Source organism: Rattus norvegicus, chromosome 3, assembly GCF_021556685.1.
Source record: "Rattus norvegicus strain SHRSP/BbbUtx chromosome 3, alternate assembly SHRSP_T2T, whole genome shotgun sequence".
Taxonomy (NCBI): domain Eukaryota; kingdom Metazoa; phylum Chordata; class Mammalia; order Rodentia; family Muridae; genus Rattus; species Rattus norvegicus.
This window is the reverse complement of record NC_141536.1, coordinates 146524277-146550187: the sequence shown is the minus strand read 5'-3', so window position 1 is coordinate 146550187 and position 25911 is coordinate 146524277. Positions and strand designations below refer to the sequence as shown.

The following is a 25911-nucleotide window of genomic DNA, read 5'->3' as shown; positions in this document are numbered from 1 at the left end:
TATACACCCCTGCACACATATACATCTACACACAAAATATACCTACATACACACACACCCCTACACACAGACACACACACAGACACACACACACGCGCACACACTGTTGCTCAGCAACTAACTCTTCTTTCACATGGCTGATAGAAATATGATTATCTGTTTTGGAACAGCAGTTATGTGTCATGGTAACATTACACTACATAAGTCAGTTCTGTCTCTCCGCTCACCTCAGAGAGGCTGTAACAACAGAGCAATAAATCGGGAAGCAAGAAACAGCTGCAGGAGCTCAAAGATTTCTTTTCTTTGGACTTCAGTTTCCTCCTTGTATAAAACAAAAGGCTGTGTGTTTCCCAAGTCTAGTCTCCATCGATGGATCGCGGCAAAAGGAGGCCGGAGCCAGGCAGAGCTGGGGATTGGATTCCACCCTTCACACTGTTGGGTGAGCGGTGACCTCTCGGTCTTCTGCTTCCCCATCTGTAAGATGGGACTGTTGTGCAGCCACTGAGATGCTCTGAGAGAGGAAGGGGGAACGCCCACCTCCCTAGTGCAGAGGCACACACTGCTCATCTGAACCTTCGTGCGTGTGTGTGTGTGTGTGTGTGTGTGTGTGTGTGTAGTGTGCTTGCCCATATATGTGTATGTTGAGGCCACAGTTTCTCTCTTAAAATATTTATAGTTGACATTTTGTGTGTGTTCGTGAAGGTTCGTATGTGTATAGGGGTGTGTGCATGTGTTATGTGTGCTTGCCCGTATATGTACATGTCCAGGCCAGAGGTCAAGGCTGGGTGACTGCCTCTATTATTCTCCACCTTTAAATTTTCTTTTTCACATTTTTGTTTATTCCTGAGCATGCGCGACCATGCCACTGCGTGTGTGTGTGTGTGTGTGTGTGTGTGTGTGTGTGTGTGTGTGTGTGTGTGGCGCTCACTTCTCTCCTCCCACCATGCAGTTTCTGGGGATGGAGCTCACGTCCAGCGGCAGGATATTCGGTGTGTGCTCCAGCCACAGTCCTGGGTTGTGAGATAGGGACTTTCACCTGGAGCTCGCTGTACTGCCTAGAGCGGCTGCCAGGGAGCCCCTGGAGCCTGGCTGTCCCTCCCCTGGGCCAGGGCTATAGGTGTACATTGTCGCATCTGGCTTTTCCATGGTGACGGGAACCCAAACTTAGGTCTTCGTGCTTACATAGAAAGCTCTTTACTATCTCCATAGCTCTGATAGTTGGGCATTTTGATGGGGCCACTTGATGAACCTCAGTGATCTGCCTGTTTCCCGTTTTGCCCACCTCACTCCTGTGCTGGAATTACAGGCCAGCCTCACAGACTTTTTAAATGTGGGTTCTGGGGATCCAAACCCAGGACCTCATGCTTGCGACACTGAGTTTTCTGCTGCTTTTTCTGAGGCTAGAGACCTGCCTACTCTCAGGAGATGGAGTTCGTCTGAGAATTTGACTTCCTAGTTTCCCTTTGATTTCTTTGCGAAGTCATGTATATTTCCAGATATTGGAGGGGGATTCCTTTTTGGTGCTCGTTTCTAATTAGCTCCCCAACGGTAAGAGAACATACTTCCTAGGGTTTTTTATTTTGACTAGATTTGTGGGGCATGGTCGTGCACATCCAGCACTTCGGAAGCAGAGGCAGGTGGATCTCCCAGTTTGAGGTTCACAGTGTAAGTTCCAGGACATCCAAAGCCACACAGTAAGACCCTGTCTCAAAACAAACAAACAAACAAACAAACAAACAACTACACAAACAAAATGACTGTATTTGTTTTATGGTCTTTATTGCTACCTCTGACCTGGAGAAGTTTGTATTCTGCAAGTGGTTGGGCAACAGGGCTGGAGAGACATCCCTCGGCCAGACCAGTCGATGTTCCAGTCAGTGTCGGCCCACTCAGGCTGCCACAGAAACAGCACAGGCAGTGTGGCTTGAACAGCAGAAATGTATTACTCTTCGTTTTAGAGGCTGGAAATCCAAGATGGAGGAGGCAGTGCGGCTGGCTTCTGGAGAAAGCTCACTGCGAGGCTTGTAGACAGGCTGTGTGCGCCCTCACTGGGAGGCCAGAGGGAGGACACGAGTTCTGTCTAAAAGTGTTTTTCCAGTACAACTGTATCTTGGCAATGGAGGGCCAAGGAATACCACAAAATCACACCGCATAACAAAACTCAAACAAGAGAAAAACACAGAATGGCAGCTGCCTCTGACTGGGAAGAGAACAGCAGAGGGCTGGGTGAAGGAGACGGCCTTTATAGGCTCTTTGGAGCATGCGCAGTGGACTAGTGACCAGTGTAGGGGGTGGGAAGTATCTCTTGTCCGTAACTCTGAAACAACATTTGGCTGTTAATGCTGAGTTACGGGGGTGGAGGTGGCGTTGGGGAGTGGAGGAGGGCTGGATTTCCAAGTCTCCAGGGTCAAGCAGGGGGCAGGGCGGTTTTCTTTTGATAACCATTCAGAAGTCAGGAACGAGGGCAACATTATCATTAGACTACTTCCGGTTGTATGGGGACATCAAAGTCCTTGGCAAGCTTGATCTTCACCATCAGGGCATTATGGGGGTTGTAGTCTGATTCCATGGGCAAGGGGCTGATAATCCTGTAATAACAACTGATTTAAGGTCTGGTTAGACATCTTTCAAATTTATTGAAAAAAATCTAGACAAGAAGTGTATAAGGCAGGAAAGAATTAGGATTTGGAGGAGGAGGAGAAGGGATGAAGAAGAACAACACCAACTCCATATTGGATTGTCAAGGATCCATCTGCTGGCCAGAGGCAGTGAGCTGTTCCTTACGGGTTTTTTTTTTTTTTTTTTTTTTGGTTTTTTTTTGTTTGTTTGTTTTGTTTTGTTTTTTTGGTTTTTTTGGGGGGGGGGTTGTTTTGTTTTTTTGGGTTTTTTTTTTTGGTTTTTTTTTTGTTTTGTTTGTTTGTTTTGTTTTGTTTTTTTTGTTTTTGAGTTCTGTCCAGCGTTGTCAGATCTTGTCTTTTTCTGTACCTGATGGGTTGGTTTAGAAGCGGCGATCCTCCCTGAGAAAGGGGTAAAGGCCACCCTTCCCCACTGTTAGTGGGTCTAATCCTAGCAGGTTTTCTCTAATGGTTATCAAGTGGTTTGTATAGAACAAGAATTTTTTTCCTTAGAGCTACACAATAATCCCCTCGCCCTGCATAAAGCAGGTAGAGTGCCCTATCGTATTGTAGAACTATTTCAGTTAAAGAATCTACCCGTTGATAGATTTGGGTCAATTTGGTTTTAACAGGTACCTTCCCTGGTATACTGACAGGCACTAGAGGTAGTCATTTTGTCCCCTATGCTGGGAGTTTCCTTTTGACCTAATACTCCAGCCTGTTAGAAGGGGCGGGTGATATGCTCTCTTCTGTAACCACTTCCTACTGAAACTATTGTCAGGGCCCAGGAAGGCTGGAAGGCTAGTCAAAGGCCAGGAGGGGACTCATGCAATGGGGCATCATCTGGTTCGCTGGCCCGGCTGGAGAGACGGGGCAATCACATCGGGTGGACTGGTTTGTATCAGATTTCATCGAGTCCAGGGCTCGCAGCCATTTGGGCACTGGTAGTCCACGGCTGATGGTGTTTACCAGCCGAGTGGAACTTTGCTGAGATAGATACAGACTAGGGACAGAAGTTAAAGTTTAGGAACTTAAAGGAAGAACATATTTTTGGAACGTTTGGGCCCATAAGTCCTGGTAATTGGGGGAGGGAGGTGCCCCAAGACGGACAGAGATCGTGCCCTCAGGAATAGGCGGTGGGGAAACTTAGGCTGAATTTATTTTTAGTCCAGTTGACCTATGAGAGGTGAATCCAAGTCTTAGGACTCTCTCAGTTCCCCGAAGCTTACTTTATTGAATTTATTGTTTATAAGAAGAGATACAAGTTTTAGATACATTAACATCGCCACTGTTTGTAACTGTACTGAAATCCACACCATAGAAAAGGCAGTTAACAGCTGGGGTGGATTCACGCTTTTGAGTCATAATAGAGGCTTCAGGTTAAAAAGCATGAACATTTTTCTTCTGTCTGGAGGGACGGACATAGAGATCGGGCAGAGATCTTTTTAGCACAATGAAAAGGACCTCTAAGTCTATACTTAGAATTCTGACAACTGAAGGAAATCTAAAATCTTGAGTTTGCGATAGCCAACGGCAGTCAGTATGTTATCAGCTTATCAGAACGCCATTGATCAGTATTGAAACTCACCTTCCAATAGAGGGGGAAAGGAATCTGGATATTTTTCATACCTTACATTACTTTCTTATACCGTGACAACTTGCATTTCCGTGTCTCAAAACATCAGCTTCCCCACCCTCAGACGCTTTCTTAGACCTTCAGAACTTATTTAAGCTTCCCCATTGCCATCTGACCACTGACCATGAGAAGTTATTGCTGAGAGCCACAGTGCAAGGCAGGTTCCTTTAAATCCTTTTGTCTTCTTTTGCTCTCCTTCCTCTGTCACAGTCAGGTGGCCCTCCTGACACAGGACAGAGGCTTTGGAGGAAACCCTTAAATAAGCATGCTAGGGTCTAGAGGAGGGGGAGCCATCACCCAACCCCAGAGCCAGCTTTCCAATTAAGTGGAACAGCATAAAACAACTTTAATATTATCCACAGCATTTGAGGATCTGCATTCTCAGAAGACAATTGAACCCTGGCTATACTGAATCCAGAAAGCTGAGAGATAAATTCTAAACCCTGGCTGTCAAAGCAGCCACGGTAAGCAGCATCAGTGCTGGTGGCTGGTGGCTGGCAGCAGCAGAGATAACCGGTAAACACTGAACGCAGAACGCTCACACACCCCAAAGGAGACCAGTCAGAAACAAAACATGCGGCGGCCACTCTCGTTCACGTATTTAGCTGAGCCTGACCTGGTTTTGGCTCGGCTCCCATGTTTGCCACAAGATGGATGGACACACTAGAAAGCACAGAGCCATCTGCACACACAAAACAGACAGACAAAACTTTCCAAACAACCAGAACCAGGCGGGAGGGTGGGAGGGTGACATCTTGCTTTTTGCCGTGAACAGGAGTGAAAGGGTTTTGTAGTTGCATGAGAAGTGGGTGATGTTTGGCTATAAAAGGGTTTTGAGTGTCCCAGACTAAGTGCACTTGGAAGTCAGTCTGGCAAGAGAAAAGGTATGTCAGATCGTGTGATTCAGAGGAGAAAGCAGAGGGGAATGGCCAGCGACCCTGGGGACAAGCAGATGAAGGGAACAAAGGTAATAGAGGCTCCCACTATGGCCCGGAGTTCTTCCCCCTCCCCTAACAAGGGGATGGGATAGGTTGGTACCACTAGGGGTGGGTAAGTGGAATACCCCTAAAGATACCACTGAGTGGTGTGGTTTGGTGAGGTTGGTAAGACTGTCCCCCCCACAACCCTGATAACAGGGGAATAAAAAGGGGAGGTGGATCCTCAAACCTCTGTCAGATCAGAGTAAGTGGCAGAAGGAAGGAGATCACTCACACTGATACCATGATGCCTACCCATGGCTTCCTGTCGGAGTGTGGTGGTTAGGCCTAGGAAGTCCAGGATCCTTCAGTCATTCATGACCAGGCCTAAGAGATTGGCTAGAGAATGATCTGGGCCTGATGTCTCCATACTCTGAAGGACACAGGGGCAGACAACATGGACACAGGTGAAGTGGTTTACGAGGGCTCAGTGACCTAGGCCTAGGCCCCATGACTCCCCTGACCACATCTGAAGCAGAGACCAGGAGGTTGGTTCTCAGGCCATGGGAGGCAAGGGAACCTGGGCAGTTGCTATGGCCACCTGAAAGGCCTTAGCTAGCATCAGGGTTTTTCGTTTGGGGGCCTTTTCATCTCTCCCGTGGTACACCTTGAAGTCCATCGCTAAGACTTTTTGCCTGTGGAGTCAGGGTGCCCCTTTCTACGCATTTAAGTTTGGCTCCAATATCAGGAAATTCTGGGAGAAGAAGTAGACCATGAGGAGTTGTTTCCCATCTGGGGTCTTGGGATCCAGATTGGTTCATTGTAGTGGGGCCTTCGTAAGGTGGTCCAGGATTCTTCTGCTATGGTGGAGGGTTGGGGAGGGCAGAGGGAGGGGGCTCTCGGTGAAGAAGGCCAGCCATAGCCTTAAATACCATGGCTGGGGTACCTCCACTTCAACAGTCACTTCTGGGACTCAGGAAATTGTTTTACGATGACTGATGGGAAAACTTCCTGAATTACTGCTGGGGGACGCCTGCCGATGGGTGAGTTCACTGTAGGTGGACTGGAGATGAGAGAGGGATAGGTCTTGGTGTGGCTCACATCTGACAGCACAGGCAACAGAAGAGCCTGAGTGGAGCCACCAGAAAGTGTTTTTTTTCTGTTGCAAGGGTATCTTGGCAATCAAGAGTCAAGGAATACCACAAAGTCACACCAAGCAACAAAACTCACAGGAGAGATTTATTTTGGGAAAAACACAGAATGACTGTGACTGGGAAGAGAGACGGCAGAGGGGCGAGTTTTTATAGGGTCTTTGAAGCATGCGCAGTGAGCTATTGGGAAACCACAGGGCAGCCGGAAGTATTTCTTGACCTTTAACTCTGAAACACTGTTTGGCCGATAAATCACAGGGATTCCCAAATGTCTAAGTTCAGGGTCAAGCCAGGGCCAGGGTGTTTCTCCCTAAACTCTTTATGATACACTGTTGCCAGTGAGCTAGTCAGCTCTGTAGGGAGCCGGGTTGGGGGTTGCGGGGAAGCCAGAGGTGAGTAAAGTCCTGGGTAAATGTATATTATTGGCATGGGCACAGCCATGCCCAAGGCCTCGGCCCCATGGGTTCCCCGTATGCCCACACTCAAGAGGCCTAGCAAAGCTTTCCTAGGGGGTCTGGGTGTGAGTGTTTATGAATAATTGATTTGTGTGTGCAAAGACTGGCAACCGCAGCTCCCCCCTTCTGGATGTTCACAGCCTGACAGTGCTCCCTGTAGAGACCTCCCACCGAGACCTCAAACCTTATTTTCAGATATCGTTCTGGGGACCAGGTTTCTCATCCGAGATGGATGAGTACACAAACATGTAGTCTATACTCCTCGTCCTGTCAATCACTGAGAGTAGGTATTGACATGTCTATCGCAATCGTATGTTTGCCTATTTGCTTCTCAACGTCAACAGCTTTTGCATTATGCATCTTCAAGCTGTTATTAAATGCACAATTCTCGCTTAGGATTACACATTTTTATTACAGATTATCTTTTTTTTTTTTTTTTTGGTTCTTTTTTTCGGAGCTGGGAACCGAACCCAGGGCCCTGCACTTCCTAGGTAAGCGCTCTACCACTGAGCTAAATCCCCAGCCCCAGATTATCTTTTACTATTACAAAATGAACTGTTCCACCGATAGTAACATTCTTTTTGTAAATGTCATTTTCCCAATGTTATTACCCAGGCTGGTTTGGTATAAGCATGATATGTATTTGTCATCTTAATTCCTCTAAAGAACCAAAACAGAGACAGTCTCATGTATCTCAGGCTGCCCTTGAACTCAGTAAAACAAAACAAAACAAACAAACAACTCAGCTGAGAACGATGTTGAATTTCTGATTCTCCTGCCTTTGCCTTCCCAGGACTGGGACTAGCCACGTGGGGCTTGAACTCGTGGCTTCATGCATGCTAGGCAAGCATCTTACCAAGCGAGCTACATTCCCAGCCCCCATTCTTTACTTTTAAACGGTTTGTGTCTTCTGTAGTTGAAGTCTGTTTCTTCCAGGCAGCCTACAGTTGGGTTTTGCTTCTGTCCCCTGAGATGCTCCAACTACTCACATTTTTTGTGATTGCTGACATGGTTGAGTTTGGAGTCTCCCATAGCAGCTAATTCTTCATTGGTTAGTTATTTTTCGTTATTAATTTTTATTCAAAATGCCGTTTAACTATAGATGATGCCCTTACTAAAGATTGGTCGAGATTTTTGTTTGTTTGTTTTTTTAGTGTGTCTAGAGTTAGTTCATGACTAGTCTTGAGTTTTACAATTTTACCAGGAAGCAAATCTTATTATTAAAACATTCTTATTAAAATTTGAGCTGGAAAGAAAATCCTGAAGGTAAACCTGGGTTGATTAAGTCATCACATGACCAAATGAACTTTTTTTTTTTCTTTTTCTTTTTCTTTTTTTCAGAGCTGGGGACCGAACCCAGGGCCTTGCGTTTGCCAGGCAAGCGCTCTACCACTGAGCTAAATCCCCAACCCCCAAAATGAACTTTTTTTTTTCTTTTTTTCGGAGCTGGGGACCGAACCCAGGGCCTTGCGCTCGCTAGGCAAGCGCTCTACCGCTGAGCTAAATCCCCAACCCCCCAAATGAACTTTTAAATTCCCATTTTAAAGTGTTTAGCACCAGATGTGCTAATGCACATCTGTAATCCTAGAACTCAGGACGAGAGAGTTAGAGGCCAGCCTGGGCTAGATAGTAAGACCTTGTCTCCAGGGTCCAGTAGGAGGGAGAGGGTAGCTCTGAGGCAAATAAAACAAGATTGTGAGAAGAAACCCAAACCATTCAAATGGAAAGAATAATTTCTTCCACAAATACTGCCAGGACCAGGAAACAAAACCAAAAATCGACCAATGAGATTATATCAAACTTAAAAGCAATCAACAAAAGACGACTTAGAGAATGGGGGAAAATATTTGCAAATTATTTTTCCAGCAAGGGATTAGTGTCCAGAACAAACAGAAGTTCAACAGTGAAGCAGTAACAATCCAATTAAAAATTGATAAGTGCTCTGAACAGACATGTCTCAAAAAAAGGACACCAAAGTATTTAACGAGTATATGAAAAAAATATTCACCAGCACGGTAATGTAGACCAAACCCACGAGATGCCACTTTACAGTTAGAATGGCTCTTACAGAAGAAATAAATAATGCATGCTGACAAGGTTGTGGGGCAGAGAGCTCTCGTGCACAGTTGCTAGAAACACAAAAATTAGTACAACCATAATAGAAAACACCGGGGAGAGTTCTCAAGAGTGGGCTGGCTAGACAGCTCAGCGTGTAAGGGTGCTTGCCACACAGGCTCGGAGACCCAAGTTCAAGTCCCAGAATCCAGAGAACCAACTCCACAAAAATCATCTTCCAACTTCCACTTGTCCCATGGCATACTCTACCTCTCACAACACACACACATACACACTATTAAATACAATTGTATAAAAGAAACCAAAGGACTGGAGAGATGTCTTAGAGGCTAAGAGGAATGGCTACTCTTCCAAAGGACTTAGGTCCAATTCCCAGCATCCACATGGTGATTTACAACTCTCTCTCTCTCTCTCTCTCTCTCTCTCTCTCTCTCTCTCTCTCTTTCTCACACACACACACACACACACACACACACACACACACACACACAAAGAATTATTTGAGGTCAGGGATATTTAATGCTGGGAGTGGTGGGAGACATCTTTAATACCAGCACTCAAGAGACAGAGGCACCCACATGGCAGCTCACAAAGATCTGTAACTCCAGTTCCAGGAGATGTGATGCCCTTTGACCTCAAAAGGCCCCAGACACACGTTCTACACAGACACGCACGGGAGCAAAATACTCATAAACATAAATAATAAATAAATATTAAAAACTTTAAGAAACTGTACCAACTTGGTTAGGCCACAGGCTCTGATACTTAAACATTGTCCCTGAGAGTTCTGAGAAGGTATTTCTGGAACAAGTAGAGCTGGTTGCCTCCCATAACAGGTGTGGGCCTCATGTGGTCCACAGTGGCCTTAGTAGAAGACTGATGGCCTCCACGCACAAGAAGGAACCAACTACTAATAAAACAGCAGTCTCTGCCATTATCTCTCTCCTCTGTCTCGTGTGTGTGTGTGTGTGTGTGTGTGTGTGTGTGTGTGTGTGTGTTCATTTATAGTGGTAATGACCACTCTTTATAAAGATTATATCAGGGTTTGGGGATTTAGCTCAGTGGTAGAGCGCTTGCCTAGCAAGCTCAAGGCCCTGGGTTCGGTCCCCAGCTCCGAAAAAAAGAAAAAAAAATAAAGATTATATCAAATCACAGTAAGGAATGCCAAGAATCTGGAATATGCCAATCGCTGGCACAGATGGACACAGTCAGGTGCTGTGGAAAGCTGCTCATGACGACTGATCTTGTCACCCTGACTGGCTGGAAAGCAGCCTGCATTCTAGATTCTGGGTGAGAACCTCTCAAGAGAATGATGGTTTGTATGAGAACAACTGAGGGTAAACGGTCAGCTTGAACGTGAATGGTACTGCGCAACGGACCCAAATGGAACCAAAGGGGAGAAGGAAGCAACACGTGCACACACCACGCTCGCTGCTACTGTGGCTACCATCACCCATGAACATCTGACCGCTCTGGATGTGATCAAGCCTGTGACTCCTGGAAGCCTCCAGGTCTTCAGCCTCCAAGTGGGACTGTTATCGGTTCAGTCCCTCTTTTTCTGAGGCTTCTAGCTTCTTGGGGTGGGCAGATCCGGGGTCTCTGGGCTCTCTAGCATGCATATAGGCAAGGACCAGCCAGCCTCTAAGTGTGTAAGCCAATTTAATAGGTTCCTTTTTACACTACAATTCCTTTCCACAGGTTCTAACCCTCAGAGAACTCAACTCACACCTTCCATGAGAAGTTAAGCAATCGATTATCCTGTGACCAGGCCACTGCGCTCCGAGGCACATACCTGAAGGATTAAGGACAGGTGTGCAAACCAGGACATGAGTTTACAGCAGCTCCATCAACAAAGCCAAAGGTCCACCAGTTGACTGGCAAACACAACGTGGCACGCCCACACAACAGAATGTCACTCCGTTCTAGAAAGGAATGAGACCCGACACCCAGCATGAAGGCAGATAGAAGAACCAGGAAGCACTGTGCCAAGCGCAGAGAGTCAGGCCCAAAGATCACATCCGTACAAATCTGTTTATTTTAGATATCTAGATTAAGGGATTCAAAGAAATTAAAAGCAAGTTGTTTGCCAGGGGAGCGAGGGATTGTGGGGGTGACTGCTTCGTGGGTATCCGGTTTCCTAAAGGTGGGTGAGAATGTTCTGGAACTGGAGAGTAGTGCTGGCTTCACATCGGTCACACATGCAGCAAATGGCATTAAAAATGGGCCAGGTGATTAATCCTGCTTTGTGTATCTTACCACAATAAAAAGAAGAATTGACGTAACACACAGAGAAGGGTAGTGTGTGAGCATACTAACAGCTTAGTGCTGTGGAAATGATCCCGGGTAATAGAAATACAGCAGCGAATGGAGAATTGAAGGTCCTAAAATAAACCACCAACCGGATACAAGGAAGGCTGGTCGGACTCCAGTCTCAGCAGCACTGAAATCCACTGAGGGGGCAAGTGCCTCAACCAACCAACGGAAGGCCGAGGACCCCACATTTCCCTATAGAGTATTAACTAAGGCGCAAGCAGCCCCAATCCAACTGTTTACACACAGAGCTAAGCTCCTGGTCCGCTTCAGGCGAGACACTGGCACAGCACAGGGAGACCTTGTTTAAGGCTCTAACCCCTCCAGGGACTGAGTGGTGCCAGGGAAGGGGAAAGTGAGAAGCGGTCCTTTCTGAAGGGCCGTGTCACAGCCTGCCTGACCGAGGCTCCTCAGCTTCCTCTGGGGTGTGCTCACCTCGCCGTCCACCACCCAAGCTCACACCATCCCAGTCTTCCAGAGTGATGTCCTCTCCCTGACTTAGCTCACTATGGCCCTTCCCCAGCATATCCTGACGGACCATGCCAGAATGTGAGCACTGCTCTCGCCCATCTTGCCCTCACAGACTGGAGGAGTGGAGGCCTCACCACCAGGCTGGGCCGCACTTTTTCTTGGACTGCTCATCTGTGCACCGACTACTGGCACAGTCGCACTGGACTGGCACACTACAGGGCCTACTCCGAGCTCATGGAGGCCTCATATCTGTCTTGGTGGAAGAGGCTGCTGGTACCCATCCCTCGATGTTGGGAGATCCCACACATTGACCAGTAGTATCTTTGAAAGAATTCCTACTCCACATATCTTCCTTTGGTTCTAATGTGTCACCCTGAGGTGAGGGGGTTAGAGTATGGCTCCCTTTACTAGAAATATCACCTATGACATACAGCCTTCCATCGCCTGTGCATATAAATATCCACATACATTATCTAACAGTCACAGCCATCACTGAGCCCCTAGTTTGTCTCAAGAGCTGGTACCAGGCCCACCTGACAGACCTTGTGCTTAAAGTTATCAATAGGTATGTTTGTAACTATTTCCTAAGCCTCACACAGCCAGTGTTTAAAACATGTGAAGGGCATCATGCAGACTCCAAGGTCACTAGTAAGATCCTCACCAGGTAGAAATCTTCAGGAAGTCCAGGGGCTGAACTTCAGACCTTGAAAGGACCTTAGCAGTTACTTGGCCAACCTAATGAAAATCAGCCAAGTGCCTAAGTGGCTGCTGGGAGACCTGCCCAAGGTCATCACAGGAGACAAGACAGCAATTTCCAAAGCTGCCCTTTATTTTTATTTTTGTTAAAGATGAATTGACTCATAATGCTAATTTTAATATTTATCAAACCAGTCGTGGAATGAATTTTTAATGCAAAATAACTATTTTGGTCTAAGAAAAAAATTGAACAAACTGGGCTTTCAACACTACGTCAAGCTGTATGAATCCCAACCTACTGGGCCGTGGAATAATGGATTCTTAATTGAATCTGTGCCTGAGAGTAGAAGACTGATTTTTTAAATGGGAAACCTCACAGAGGTGGTGAGAAATAAATTCAGTCAGATAAATTATTCCAGGAGAAAGAACAAAACCAGGCCAGAAAATGGCTTTTTCTAGAAGACCCCAAATAAACCCAGGACAGCTGACAGCTGGCAAACCACAGTGCTCACCCCGTCTTCCTGGCCTCAGCAGACCCTAATCTCCAAGGTATCACTGAAGCCTGTCTAGCAGTTCAAGACCCTAGTCGTTTGCCACATTTGTATTACTGGCATCCCAGGACATGCTACCCAGAGTTGTCAAAGACCATGGCAGCAGCAACTACCCCTAGCTATCGAGGCTGGCATAAGAGCCTGGGAATAGCACTTCTCAAAGACAGGAAAACGGAGGCCCAGAGGGGCAGGCACCTGCTCCAGCAAGGTCACGTGGAGTTAAGGGCACTAATCATACAAGGTAGCGTTTTGGCAGATTTGTCAGCTCCTGAGTTGCTCCATCTCCAGCTGTGAGGGCCTCAGAGGCATGCGAATGAAAATCAAGAGAGAATTATGGACATAGTATTTATAGGCAGGAGGGAAGGAATTAACAGGGTCATGAAAGCTGGGACACAGGAGATCTTGTTTACTGAGATTCACACTTTACACTCAACCTTTATTAATGGTTTATTCTGGTAACACTGGTGGGGGTTGGGAGGAGGGCTGGAGAGATGGCTCTTGCAAAAGACGCAGGTTTGATCCCAGCACACAACTGTGACTCCAGTTCCAAGGGTTCCAATGGCACCTTCTGGTCTCAACGGGCGGCACCAGGCATGTACAAGGTGGGCACACACACAAGCAGGTGAAAACTCACACTTTCCTGACAGTGGACTTGAACTTTAGCTGCAGATGGTCTTGATGGACCACCATTACTAAGAAGGACGTTCCTTGCATCATGAGAAACAGGTAACCACACCAGGGAGGTACCACCAGCGTAACTTAGTGGGAAGATGACAACCATTTCCAAACATATCAGTTGCTTCAGAGGACACTGTCTCCAGGGCCTTTTCTATTACTTTGAGTTTTAACCAATAATACTCAGTCATGGGGTGTTTCATAGGATGCCAACGCCAAGAGAAGTCCATGAAAACACTTTAAAAAGATGGTGTTCGATTATTTTCTATTTTTCCAAGAGCAGCTTCAACGTACTGCAAATCAAACAATTCCCACGAGGCCGGGTGGTGTGACTGACAACGCTGCAACCAAAGACCCTCCCAAGCTATCCTGTGTGTCTGGGGTAAGTCACCAATCCCCCAGCCCCACCCCAGCCAGTCTTTACTCCTGCACAAGGATGAAACCCAGTTGGCCCTCTCTGTCACAGGGCGTGGACTGCTAACTGGCCAATCAAGCTCCAAGACTTGGAGGGTAAGTTCATCCTGTTGTTGTACGTATGTACCACTACCAGTCCCAAGGGGAAGATTCTGTGTAGACAGCACGCTCCTTTGATGACCACTAAGATAGGGAGAAGAAACATCACAGAATGTTGTTCAACAACACCATCTTTATTCAAAAATATATATCTATGAGACATTTCAGAATATACTGCTGTCACCAATGGCAGCCTATACTTCTAAATAAAGTCCTAAATTAATATACAAATTTAAGCTTTAAAAATATCCTTTAGGAAAAACAAAACAAAAACAAAGAAAGACTGAAGACTTTCTGAGGAATATGACCCTAAAGGAAAGATCCTTGAGGCCTATGGATCCCCTAAAGAAACACAAAACCAGAAGTCACCCACCCCACCCACCAGATCAACTCTCAGGGACAAAAGTTTCACTTAAGTTAAACAAGGGAAGTAAGCACACAGTTGGGAGACTGAGGGAGGGGAGGAAGGAGAGGCAGACAACAAGAAAGATTAAAAAACTGAAGCATTTCATTAAAACAAAACTAACTTCCTTACAGAAGTCTGCTAGCAACTGGTGTTAAGAGACCAACACATTCATTTACATAATCGCTACTGGTTCGTGTCTTGATCCTGCTCTAAGAGTTACACACTGATTGCTGTCAGACTCCAAAGAATAAAACACAGCACTGAGCCGACTCCATCAAGTTGTCATCAGAGCAGAGCCGCTACAATCTTTTGTCTGTCTCGTGGGAAAGCAGTGTCTGGGGGAGGAGTTGAGGATGGTGTGCACGTGACAGTATAGTGGCGCTGTGTGTGGGGAGGTGTTCCGCAGCAGAGACGGGATTTCACCCAAGTCAGTGCTGTCCTGTAGCCTCTGGAGAAAAGGATGCTGACAGAAGAGGCAGAGTGAACAAGCAAACAGCAGCCTGCATTCGATGTGATAACAGTTTCCACAGTGACCAGGCTGGACACAGTGGAACTGAGTCTCACCTCATAGCAGGCAGGGTGGCTTCTCAGACTGAAGCCTGCCTACAATGACACAGGTTTGCTTTAACATGTAAAAAACGATGTGTGCTTTTTTGGTGATCCTGAAAACAGCAACTTAAAGTAATGAAGCTTCTCAAGGTCCCTTCACTGAATTCCTTCTTACAGCTTTTGGACTTCAGCTCCAGGCAACAATTCCTATTACACTAGGAGGACAAAAGGGTTTCTGCCCTTTCCAATGTCAAACAAGCCTGCCAGATTACAATCACTTCCAGGTGCAGGCCCAATCTTTACGAGACGTAAAAATCTCAACCACATCATTCGGTCACAAGGTCAGCTGGCATGATAATGGAATTAAAACCCCAATCAGTCTCCCTCTGTTCCTTCCCCTGCTGGAGGAGAGGTCTTTGTATGAGTTCTCCTCTCTGCGTGGGAGCATGGATGCAGAGAGCAGCGTGATGCTGGAAGGCTCAGTGTCCTAGCTGTAGATGTTCAAGGTTAGCCGCCATGCTGGGGATGTATGTCCACATGGTGCTCTTACTGTAAGCTCCAGCCCCAGTGGGAGGGGGAAGGCCCGGACTCCAGCTGTGGGCTGTGGAGGTGCATCAGCCTGGGGTGCGCTATTCGGGGCGCACTGTCCCAACAGCTCCCTTCCCAGCACCAGGGGCAGGGGCCCTGCTTTAGGAAGGTGCTCTGAAACCGGGAACCTTGAGAAGTGTGGCAGGGAAGGCTGTGGAGAGAAGCCAGGCAACGACTCGTGACCCCTGCCACTCTGTACCTGTACTCTAGGTCTCAGATCAGCTTCGAACCTTATTGCAGATTCTCTAGAACGTTCACAGACACACACACCTACCCTCTCTACTAGACGTGCTCAGGTCGGGAGATGTCAGCAATTTGGCAATCTCTTTGTGGCAAGCTGTGCTGCCGACCTTGTGAGCAGAGGGTGGCCAGGAAAGCCAATTCCTGCAGCCCAGCCCTCACTGGAAGCCTGTTCTGAACCTGGTCAAGGCCAGCTCAGACTTCCATGACATGTGCTGTCACCGAGGCAAGCTTATCTCAAAAGCTTCCAGAAGTACACATGATTTTCATGGCTTGTGGGTGTAAGAGAGCTAAGAATGGAAACGCAGCGGTGGAAGAGAACGTGAGTGGGAGGAAGAGTCTGTATTCTTAGCAAATACGAATCAAAACTGAGTCCATCTGCACGGTTCTGAACCATGCTCAGGAGGGAGCCGGAGGAGAGTGAGAAGTCAGAGTTCCCCGCTTCATTACTGAGGCAGATGCTGGCTGAAGAGAAGGAGCCGGGGCAGGGGACTGTCTCCAACAGTGACTCGCTTCTTTTTTCTGGCACACACGGGAACCTGGAGCATGATACCTGTCTTAGTCAGTTGAAAAGAGGTCACCAGCAGAGGGCAGAGGTGCCAGGCCCCCTGTGACATTAGGCAGCAGTGAGAGGTCCGGCAAGCTCTGAATGTGGGACTTGAGTTCCTTGCGGACCTGGGTTACTCGAGCAAGCTTCTGTTTATATTCCTAGAAAAGCCAAAGGAGAAAGAGACCCCAGGTTACACTGCTGCGCTGCCCATGCCACTCACCCACCAGCTTGCTCCACATCCCCCAGCAGACTGGCAGAGCAACTCAGCACCAGGACCACACTGCGGCTGCCAGGCACCCACGGCCCAGCTTTGCCGTAGTGCTGAGAGCCTGTGAAGGGACGCGCAGCCCAGCACATGAAGTTGGGAAGTAAAAGTCCGTGACCTATCTGCTGTATGCCTTTACCTGGTCCTCCACAGTTGTACAGATCTACAGGCGCTCACGTGCTGCTGAGATCTTTGAGAGCTTCATCTAGACCAACAGTTTTCAATCTGTGGATTGCGTCCCCTTTGACAAACCTCTATCTCTAAAAATATTTACATTATAATTCATACCGGTATAAAAATTACAATTATAAAAGTAGCAACAAAAATAATTTTTTAAATATTTATTTATTTATTTTATGTATATGACTACATTGTCGCTGCTTCAGACACACAAGAAGAGGGCATCAGATCCCATTACAGATGGTTGTGAGCCACCATGTGGTTGCTGGGAATTGAACTCAGGACCTCTGGAAGAGCAGACAGTGCTCTTAACCGCTGAGCCATCTCTCCAGCCCAACAAAAATAATTTTATGGTTGGTGTCTCCCACATGAGAAGCTGTATTAAGGGCCACAGCGTTAGGAGGGATGAAAGCACACTTTTTGTGTTAAAAGCTTATAGACCACCCCAGATCAACCACTCACAGCAAGTTCTCCACGTGCCCCAACAGCCTCCTGCCACCACCACCTGGGGTTCTAGGTACTTGGAAGAGGCTCTGTGCTAGTTTATCTAGGAATGTGGCCAGCCTGACCTAGGGTCTACTCTTCACTGAAAAGGTACAATGTGCCCTGTTATCACTGTGAGTCAGAGCCCAAAGCATTGGAGGGTCTCTTGCTTGTCTCTTGCTTGTCTGGGTCCTAGCAAAGGCTGTTTCTGCCCTTCTACCTACTGGCTGAGCTCACCTGTCTGAGAAAAATCCACTTAGTGCTGCCCAAAGAGCAGGTGTCCACCCAGACTGCTGTTCTACTACGCCCTTGCTGTTTCACTGGAGATCCCAGTACCTGCTCTAAGGTAACCTCAGTCACATGGACTTCTACATTCCTCTAGAGTTTATGACTCCCAATGATAGAAATGGGGTGGGTTTTTCTGTCCTTAGCTCACAAACACTTCTAATAAATCTGTATGAGAAAACACTGGGCGATGTGAGGCCCAAGGCTTAGAAATGCCTTATTTTCCCCCAACAAGGCATTTTGTAAAGATAAGGAAGTTCTCAAGGCTGGACCCATGCTGCTTAAACGTTCTTACAGGAGAGCACCCAAAACACTGGGAAGACTCGGAGGCTACAGGTTACAATGTTTCTGCCGCTTCCGTCCTATATGAGACACATTTCCTCCTTCCTGCCTGAAGTGTAGAAAGAGCCTTTATCATGAAGACCTGTCTGTCTGTCTGTCTGCCTGCCTTCCTTCTTTTCCTTTATTTTTGGTTTTCTAGACACTTTCTCTGTGTAGCCCTGTCTGTCCTAGAACTCTGCAAAGTAGGCTGGCCTTGAACTCACAGAGATCTGCCTGCCTCTGCCTCCTGAGTGCTCAGATTAAAGTCATTTAGCCACCACCACCACCTGGCATGAAGCCCTGTCTTTAATTCAGTTCTTTTGGGAGACTAGGGAGATCTGAGATCGAATCTCACTACGTAGTCCTGGCTGTCCTGGAGCTCACTATGTAAACCAGGCTGTCCTTGAACTCACAGAGATCCACATGCCTCTGCCTCCAAAGTACTGGAATTAAAGGTGTGCACCATTATACTCAGCAGTAATTTCTTAGTTCTTCAATCCCAAATACCTTGCACACAGGAGACAAGCTTGAGGATGTATGGAAAACTATATAAACTAATGATGAGGACTCTTCCATCAAACCAGGAAGCTCTGGACATACACACCTCACTCTACATCTGCCACACCCCACAGTGCCCAGAACAGTAGCAGGGTAAAGTAGCAACACAGAGAACAAAAATAGGTATAGAAATCTTCCTCAAACTTAAGTGTTTAGGCAACACTTTCATTCCTGCAATGTAAGCCACATTTAAGCCTGGGTTCTACAAGGCCTAGGTCCCCTGCGTCTGCTTGCACCAGTACTTAAGTGGAGCTTATCTAAGTCGTCAGGCCAGTGGTCTCTTTCTAGTTATAATGAATTACTTACTAATCACAGCACTTGGAGGACTGAAGCAGGAAGATCATGAATTAGAGGCCAGCCTGGGCTACACAGAGATCCTGTCTCAAAAGCAGAACAAATGAAAGCCTTGAAGACCAAAAGGTTTAAGTACTCAACAGGATAACCAGGTATAGCCTCCAAGTTCCTAACCGCAAGTCAAGACTGCCTTAGAACAAGGGTCCCACAGGGCAGCTGAGCAAGCCGGCTGAGTGACAGACAGGGGGACAGGTCAAGCTGCAGCTGCCCTTTTATGGTCACTGAGCAGACTACACCTCTTCTCCTGGTGAAGGGTCAGGTTTTCCAAACGAAATCAACGCTAACTGCTGTCACAGCCTAACGACACACTGAAGAATAAGCCCAACAAAAAGAATAAGCTGAGTGTAACGTCAGCTCCCATTTCTAATTCTTCTGTTTGACACTTCCCAAGGTAGGGGAGTGTATTCCCCACTCCAGCCCCCAGAGAACTTTCCAGTTTTCTGGGTTTAAGGAGAGAAATAAGAGCTCAGGAAAATCAAAGATTCTCCCGTCTTTCCTCTTGGCAGTGTGTGGTCCTCAAGCTGTTGCTGAAATGCTGCTCCCTTGGAGAACAGTGCACTTCACAACTCCGCCCCCTCCACAATGCTACTTGTGATGACTGACATGAGTAAACATGGCCCTCTCAGGCTCACATATTTGAGTCCTTGGTCACTAGAGAGTGGCACTATTAGAGAAGGATTAGGAGGTATGGCTTTATTGTCGGTGTGGCCTTTGCAGGGGAAGTGTGTCACTGGGGGTAGACTTTCAGTTTAGGATACAGCTCTTAGCTATTGCTCTAGTGCCGTGTGCTGCCATGCTCCCACCATAATAATGGACTGAGCCGCTGGAACTGTAGGCCAACCCCCAGTTAAATGCTTTCTCTTTAAAGTGTTATCTTGGTCATGACCTCTCTTCACAGCGATATAACAGTGACTAAGTTCACGCAGACCAGTTCCCGTGAAGAGGCCCACTAGGAGCATTCTGATTCCCAAAGGCTGCAGTTTTCCTGTATCTCTGGCACACCAAAAGCCACTCAAACAGGGCAAGGACAGAATCCACAGGCTATTTGTTTAGAGTCTCCTACGCTTGTGTGTGATCCTGACCCAAGCATGGAATCTACTGCTTGTGCCTCCTTGTTTGGTCCATGCATTTAAGATATTAGGAGTCACACCATGGGCACCCCAGGATGCTGTTGCTACAGTGCTTTGCTGGTCTGTGGTCTGTCTGGCAGCCATCCTCCCAGCCACAATACAAGGTCTTTGTTGCTTTCTTCACGGGTGCCTTCCCTGAGAAGCCAAGGCAACCCCAACAGTCCCACTCCTTTCCTACCTATTTGGCCATACTTCAGCACCCAGCAGTTGCCACCGGCCTGTCCACTGAATAACAGTAGAGAAACCTGAAGCAGGCCAAGTCACATCTGACCTTCTGCCACCACCACAGTCAAGATCCAGGGGGCTGTGATGAACTTCTAGAGTCTCTGTGGCTGCCAAGTAATGTTTCAATTGTAGACAGCCTAGGTGTATTCTGAGACAATGTCTAGGATTTATGCTCTTGGCAAAGTTTTGGAGGCTTGCCTCACAGTCACAAACTACAGGACAAAGTGCATGACTGAACACAGGCAGCACGGCAATGGACAAAGAGCTGGGGGAGCAGGGCCTTCCACATTCTTTGCCTTTTATGGCTAGGGCAGTGAGGCAGACCTGACATGCTGTAGATGAGCTCTGGGATAAGCGGGTTAAAAATGACAGGGCTGACAGCACAGTGACCTTTCCACAGGAATGCCATTTTCGAAACAAACAAAATTGTGTTTCCTCTAGCAGCTCACGTGAGAAACGCTGACCATTCTCAAGCCCACTGTCTCCCTGCTACAGTATTTACATAAGTATAACACTCGGGTGGCCTGAGAGCTGAAAAGCATCTATGGGGCCCCATACCTTTACCACATTTTGCTGTGCTATGGGACACAGGGCATGACTCCCTCTGGACGAGACTCATGAAGGACTACCATGTGCAATGCAGCTCATGAAAGGCCCTGCTTTAAATAATGGTGGTACCACACTGAACATAACTCCAAGAGCTACTTTATAACGTGGAGAAGCCGGCTTCTGAGCCTCTGTAACAGACCACTTACCTAGCACAAGACCTCAGTTCCAATGGCAGCACCAGGAAGTGGAAAAAGAAAAAAGGAAGTAAACTTTTACCTAGATGTGGTTTAACCTAGCCAAAGCCCTCCCATGCCTCCAGGTTTATCCTCCATGGGGCACAGGACCTGCTCTGTCAATCAGAGCCGCAGGAAGCACATCTGTCCAACCATCTATCTGGCTGAAAGCACAGCACTTACATCTGCATACTGGAAACAAGAATGCTGCTTTACATTTTCTCACAGTTCCACGTAGAACAAAAGCCACCACTAACCTGTCCCCCTCTCCCTGCCAGCTCCAGGGCAGCTACCACATCTCAAAACGATACAGTCTGGGTGTCAGAGCAGGGCTGGAGCTGCTGAATACGATGTTGGGGAGATACAAGGAGAAGAAGACACTGTGGCTGCACCCCCCCAGTTTGAGACTGGCCAGTTCCATCACTAAAGCCACTGATAAGCATGCACACAGTGCACACAAGGACAAATGGCAAAGGAGCACATGAAATGTCCTCTGAACACCCATCCACGCACCAGACACCAGCCATCTGTCACATGGCAGTGGGCTTCTTAAAAACTGGAGCACACACAACCTTTTTCTGGGTGCTTCTTTTTCCTCTGGGGATCCTCAAGTGTATCTACTGCCACGACAAAAACCCCAGTTTTAGGGCTTGAGAGATGGTTTGGAGGTTAAGAGAACCTGCTGTTCTTTCAGAGGATCTGGGTTCAATTCCTAGTACCAACATATTGGCTCACAGCCATCTGTACATAACTACAATTTCAGGGACTCTGACATACTCTTCTGACCACTGTGGGCACCAGGCATGCACACGATGCACACATGTATATGGAGACAAAGCATGCATACCCATGAAAAAGAAAATAATTAAAACAAACAAACAAATCTGATAAAGATTTTCACAAACAAGGCAAGAATACAAAGTTACCTGTCTATACTGAGAGCAATGTAAAGGTAAAAACAAAATTACTGGGGTTGGGGATTTAGCTCAGTGGTAGACCGCTTCCCTAGCAAGCGCAAGGCCCTGGGTTTGGTCCCCAGCTTCGAAAAAAAGAAAAAAGAAAAGGAAAAACAAAACAAAACAAAATAACTTTTAAGACGAGGCAATTCCTGATAATTTAATGTGGTGGAAAAACAAACAAGTTTGAAGTCACGCCTGGTGGTGGCTGCCTATAATCCCAGCTGCTTAGCTTAAGTCCAAGGCCAGTCTGAACTCCAAAGGAGTTTAAGCCTAGCCTCAACTGCAGAGGGAATTCAAGGTCAGCCTGGGTAACTTAGTAAAACCCTGCTTCAAAATTAAAAAAGGAAAAGGAAAAGAGAGCAGGTCTGTGGTGTCATATTCAAGGTCCCACATTTAACCTCCAGTTCCTCAGAGGTAAAAACAAAAGCAAGCAAACAAACAAACCTCACATTTAAAATGCACTGTGAAAAGACTCCCGAGTCCTTCCAATGCAAGTGCGTGTGCAATGGGACCCTCACAATACAGAACACCATTTTTTTTTAAAGACAGGGTTTTATGTAGCTCAGGCTAGCCTCCATCTTCCCCTGAAATTATAGGCATGTAACAGGAATGGAAACCATGGCTGTACTGTGGGTGACTAAGTGACTTGGACAGAACTGGTGTGAATGAACAGATCTGAGGCAAAAAGAACACCCAGCCCTCCTAGTTACTATTACGTTATGAGCAATATTTAATTTTTCTGATTTATATGTTAAGAGACATGTAGATTTGAAGAAAAAGAATTATTAATGAAATACAAAATCCTCTTCTCATAAACTATTCGACTGTCCTTACAGTCCAGCAAATTTCTCAGACACTGCCTTGAGTGTATGAAAGGCCCTTTGACCGGAGGCACCCTTTTTCTCTAAAAGCCTACCTCAAAACTAGGAGGGAAAACAAAAACAAAAATAGAAATTTTCACCTAAATGGCACCACATTCCAAATCATTCATCTGTAGGCCTGGAGAGAGGAAGAACTGGTCTACAAGGTGATCCCAGAGCACATGGGACAGCCTGAGACTGGAGACGTTCCTGCTAAAGAGCAGGCTCTTAACCATGCTCGGATCCATCAGGCTGTGACCAGCCCTGACTGCAGAGCTAAGGAGGGCTTCCACTATTGTGAACACACACCAGGACCAAGGCAATGCTTCGAAGGATTTAACTGGGGCCGGCTTACAGGTTCAGAGGGTCAGTCCATTATCATCAAAGCAGAAACATGGCAGTGTCTAGGCAGGCATGGCATAGGAGGAGCTGAGCTCTACATCTTCATCCAAAGGAAGCCAGGACTGTTTCTGGGCATCTAAGATGAGGGTCTCAAAGCCCATCCCTACAGTGACACACTTTCTCCAACAAGGCCACCCCTCCAAAGAGTGCCTCCCTAGGCCAGGCATGCTCAAACCACCGCAGAGGGCTAGTGGTGTGAGAATGGTGATACAGGCAGGTTTAGGCACAGACGGAGTAACTGTGATCCACAAGAGATGGAGAGCTCTGAAGGATAAAGTGGAGGCTGAGGCAACATGCGCAGGGAGGGCACTTGGCTTCACAGGGTGGGCTAGGAAGGCGTGCTGCCCAAAGAGTCAGCGAGGTACAGACAGACGATGAGTAGGAGAAGGGAAATGTGAAAACTAAAGGAGAGGCAGGTGGAGGAAACAAGCCACATAAAGCCAGAGAGGAGAAGCCAACAAGGGCAAGCACCAGAGCACAGGCTGGTGGGGATGTGGTGGAGGCAAGCCATGGCTGGAAGAGGCAAGCTCTGGGTTATGAGGAGATATGGGGAAGGCAAGCCATGGTGGGGCGGGTGTGGGGATTTGGACCATTTTAGGGGCAATGAGAATGTTTAGGGTAACAGTATGCTTCAAAGCTGCATTTTGAAACATTAGAGGGTTGATGAATGAAGAATGGATTGTTTCCCAAAAGCCAGTAACTGGCAAGTAAAGCTACAGAGGGAAGGTGACGGCAGAGGTGGAGACAGGCAGTGGAATGGGGAAGATTCAAGAAGAACAGAGTTGGGAGGTCGTCTTAGTTAGGGTTTTACTGCTGTGAACAGATACCATGACCAAGGCAACTCTTATAGAGGACAACATTTTTTTTTTCTTTCTTTTTTTTGGAGCTGGGGACCGAACCCAGGGCCTTGCGGTTGCTAGGCAAGCGCTCTACCACTGAGCTAAATCCCCAACCCCTACAGGACAACATTTAACTGGGGCTGGCTTACTAGTTCTAAATTTTAGTCCAATATCATCAAAGCAGGAATCATGGCAGCATCCAGACAGATATGGTGCGGGAGGAGCTGAGAGTTCTACATCTTGTTCTGAAGAGAGCTAGAAGACTGACTGGCTTTCGGGCAGCTAGGAGAAGGGTCTTAAAGCCTATGCCAACAGTGACACACCTACTCCAAAAAGGCCACACCTCTTAATAGTGCCACTCCCTGGGTTAAGTATATACAATCCATCACAGGTCAATCTGAGAAACCAAGAGGTGCAACAGAGAAACTAGGCGGTTGTGGCAACAACAGCGGCTGTGAAGACACAGTATTAAATGCTACAGACAGGGTCAGAATATGGAGTCATGAGACAGACTGACAACTACCCCAGAACTAAAACTGTTACTTTACAAATAACAAAAATCAAATAACTGGAAAGCGGCTCAGCTGTTGAGGGGAATGGCTGCTCTTCTAGGACATGGGTTTGGTCCCCAGCACCCACATCAGGTGGCTTACAACTACTAGAACCAACCCCAGTTCTTAAGATCTGATGCCCTCTCTTTTGGCTTCCAAGGACTCCTGCACACACATAATGCACATAAACTCACGTACACACACACACAAAAATTTTAGTAACAGAAATTCACAACAAAGCTAAAAGGCTACAGTAGCCACAATGGTAAAGGTAAAGCCTGGAAGTTCAGCCTGAGGAGACCTTGCAGCTCCCCACCAAGGTATCATCACAGTGGGGCAGGTCCCACTCTATGGAAACAACTCCCAGCCAGGCTATGCCGGTTAGAATTAAACACTGTGAATAAAGTAAGCACAGAAAGCACCAGGGACAGCATGGAGAACTGAACCTGCCCACTCGTAACCACTATGCTGGTCTCAAGGGTACTCAGAGACCTTCCCTGTTGCTGCGTTGAAATTTACAAAGTTACTGTGTATGCTAAATTTAAAAAAGAAACATAACCACACTTTTCTCCAAATACTACTTCAAGATAAAAAACCCAAAACATGAAACAAATAAACAAGGAGGTGGGCAGAGCCACAATGGCCTGGCTAGTACCTTATGGTACATGGAGCCATCTTAAGTTTCAGTTTTACTCCTTGTAGTAACCAGGAAGTTGTCCTGTACAAAAAGACTAGTTCTGGCCTTGTTTTAAGCCCTACCTTCTGTGTAACTATTTCATTTAGTTTTAAAATTGTGTGTCTGGGTGGCAGGAGTGTAAGTGTAGTTGCCCAAGGAAGCCAGAAGAGGGGATCAGATCCCCTAGAGCAGGAGTTACAGACAGGTTTCATTTAATTTAAAAAAATAATTATTCTTTTAAAAATGATATGTATGCGGGGCAGGGAGGAGTACAAATGAGTGCAGGTATCCCTGAGAAGCCAGGCTGGGTGTCGGCTGGAACCAGCATCACAGGCACTTCTGAGCTGCCAGACAATGGATGCTAGGAACTGATTTTAAGTCCTCTGAAAGAACAGGAAGTGGTTGTGAACAACCAACCCCATGTAGGTGCTGGGTCATGAACCGGGTCCTCTGCAGGAGCAGTGCACACTTGTGACCGCTCAGCCATCTGCTCCACTCCTTACTTTATTTTTTCAGGATAGTCTCATCTTAAGGCTGGCTGGCCCTGAGCTCATATCACAATCCTCCTGCCTCAGCTTTCTGAATTCAGGAATTACAGCAGTGTACACCTGGCATTACAGAAAGAAACAGAGATGTAACTTC

General features: G+C 47.0%; 1 protein-coding gene and 1 long non-coding RNA gene across 5 annotated transcripts in view; one reads left to right on the top strand and one right to left on the bottom strand.

Moving 5' to 3' along the window:
- Positions 1–230: 230 nt before the first annotated feature.
- LOC108350509 (uncharacterized) lies at positions 231–11131 on the top strand. Its single transcript, XR_015684758.1, has 2 exons — positions 231–439; positions 10549–11131. It is a non-coding gene; the product is annotated as an uncharacterized LOC108350509 (long non-coding RNA).
- Positions 11132–14179: 3048 nt separating this feature from the next.
- Positions 14180–25911, bottom strand: part of Rprd1b (regulation of nuclear pre-mRNA domain containing 1B) — a 46332-nt gene continuing 34600 nt past the window's right edge. For all 4 annotated transcript variants that reach the window (XM_087652344.1, XM_087652343.1, XM_087652345.1 and 1 more), the window contains 1 exon segment: positions 14180–16557. In XM_087652344.1, coding sequence (XP_087508470.1) covers positions 16550–16557 — 8 coding nt within the window. In that variant the 3' untranslated portion in view covers positions 14180–16549.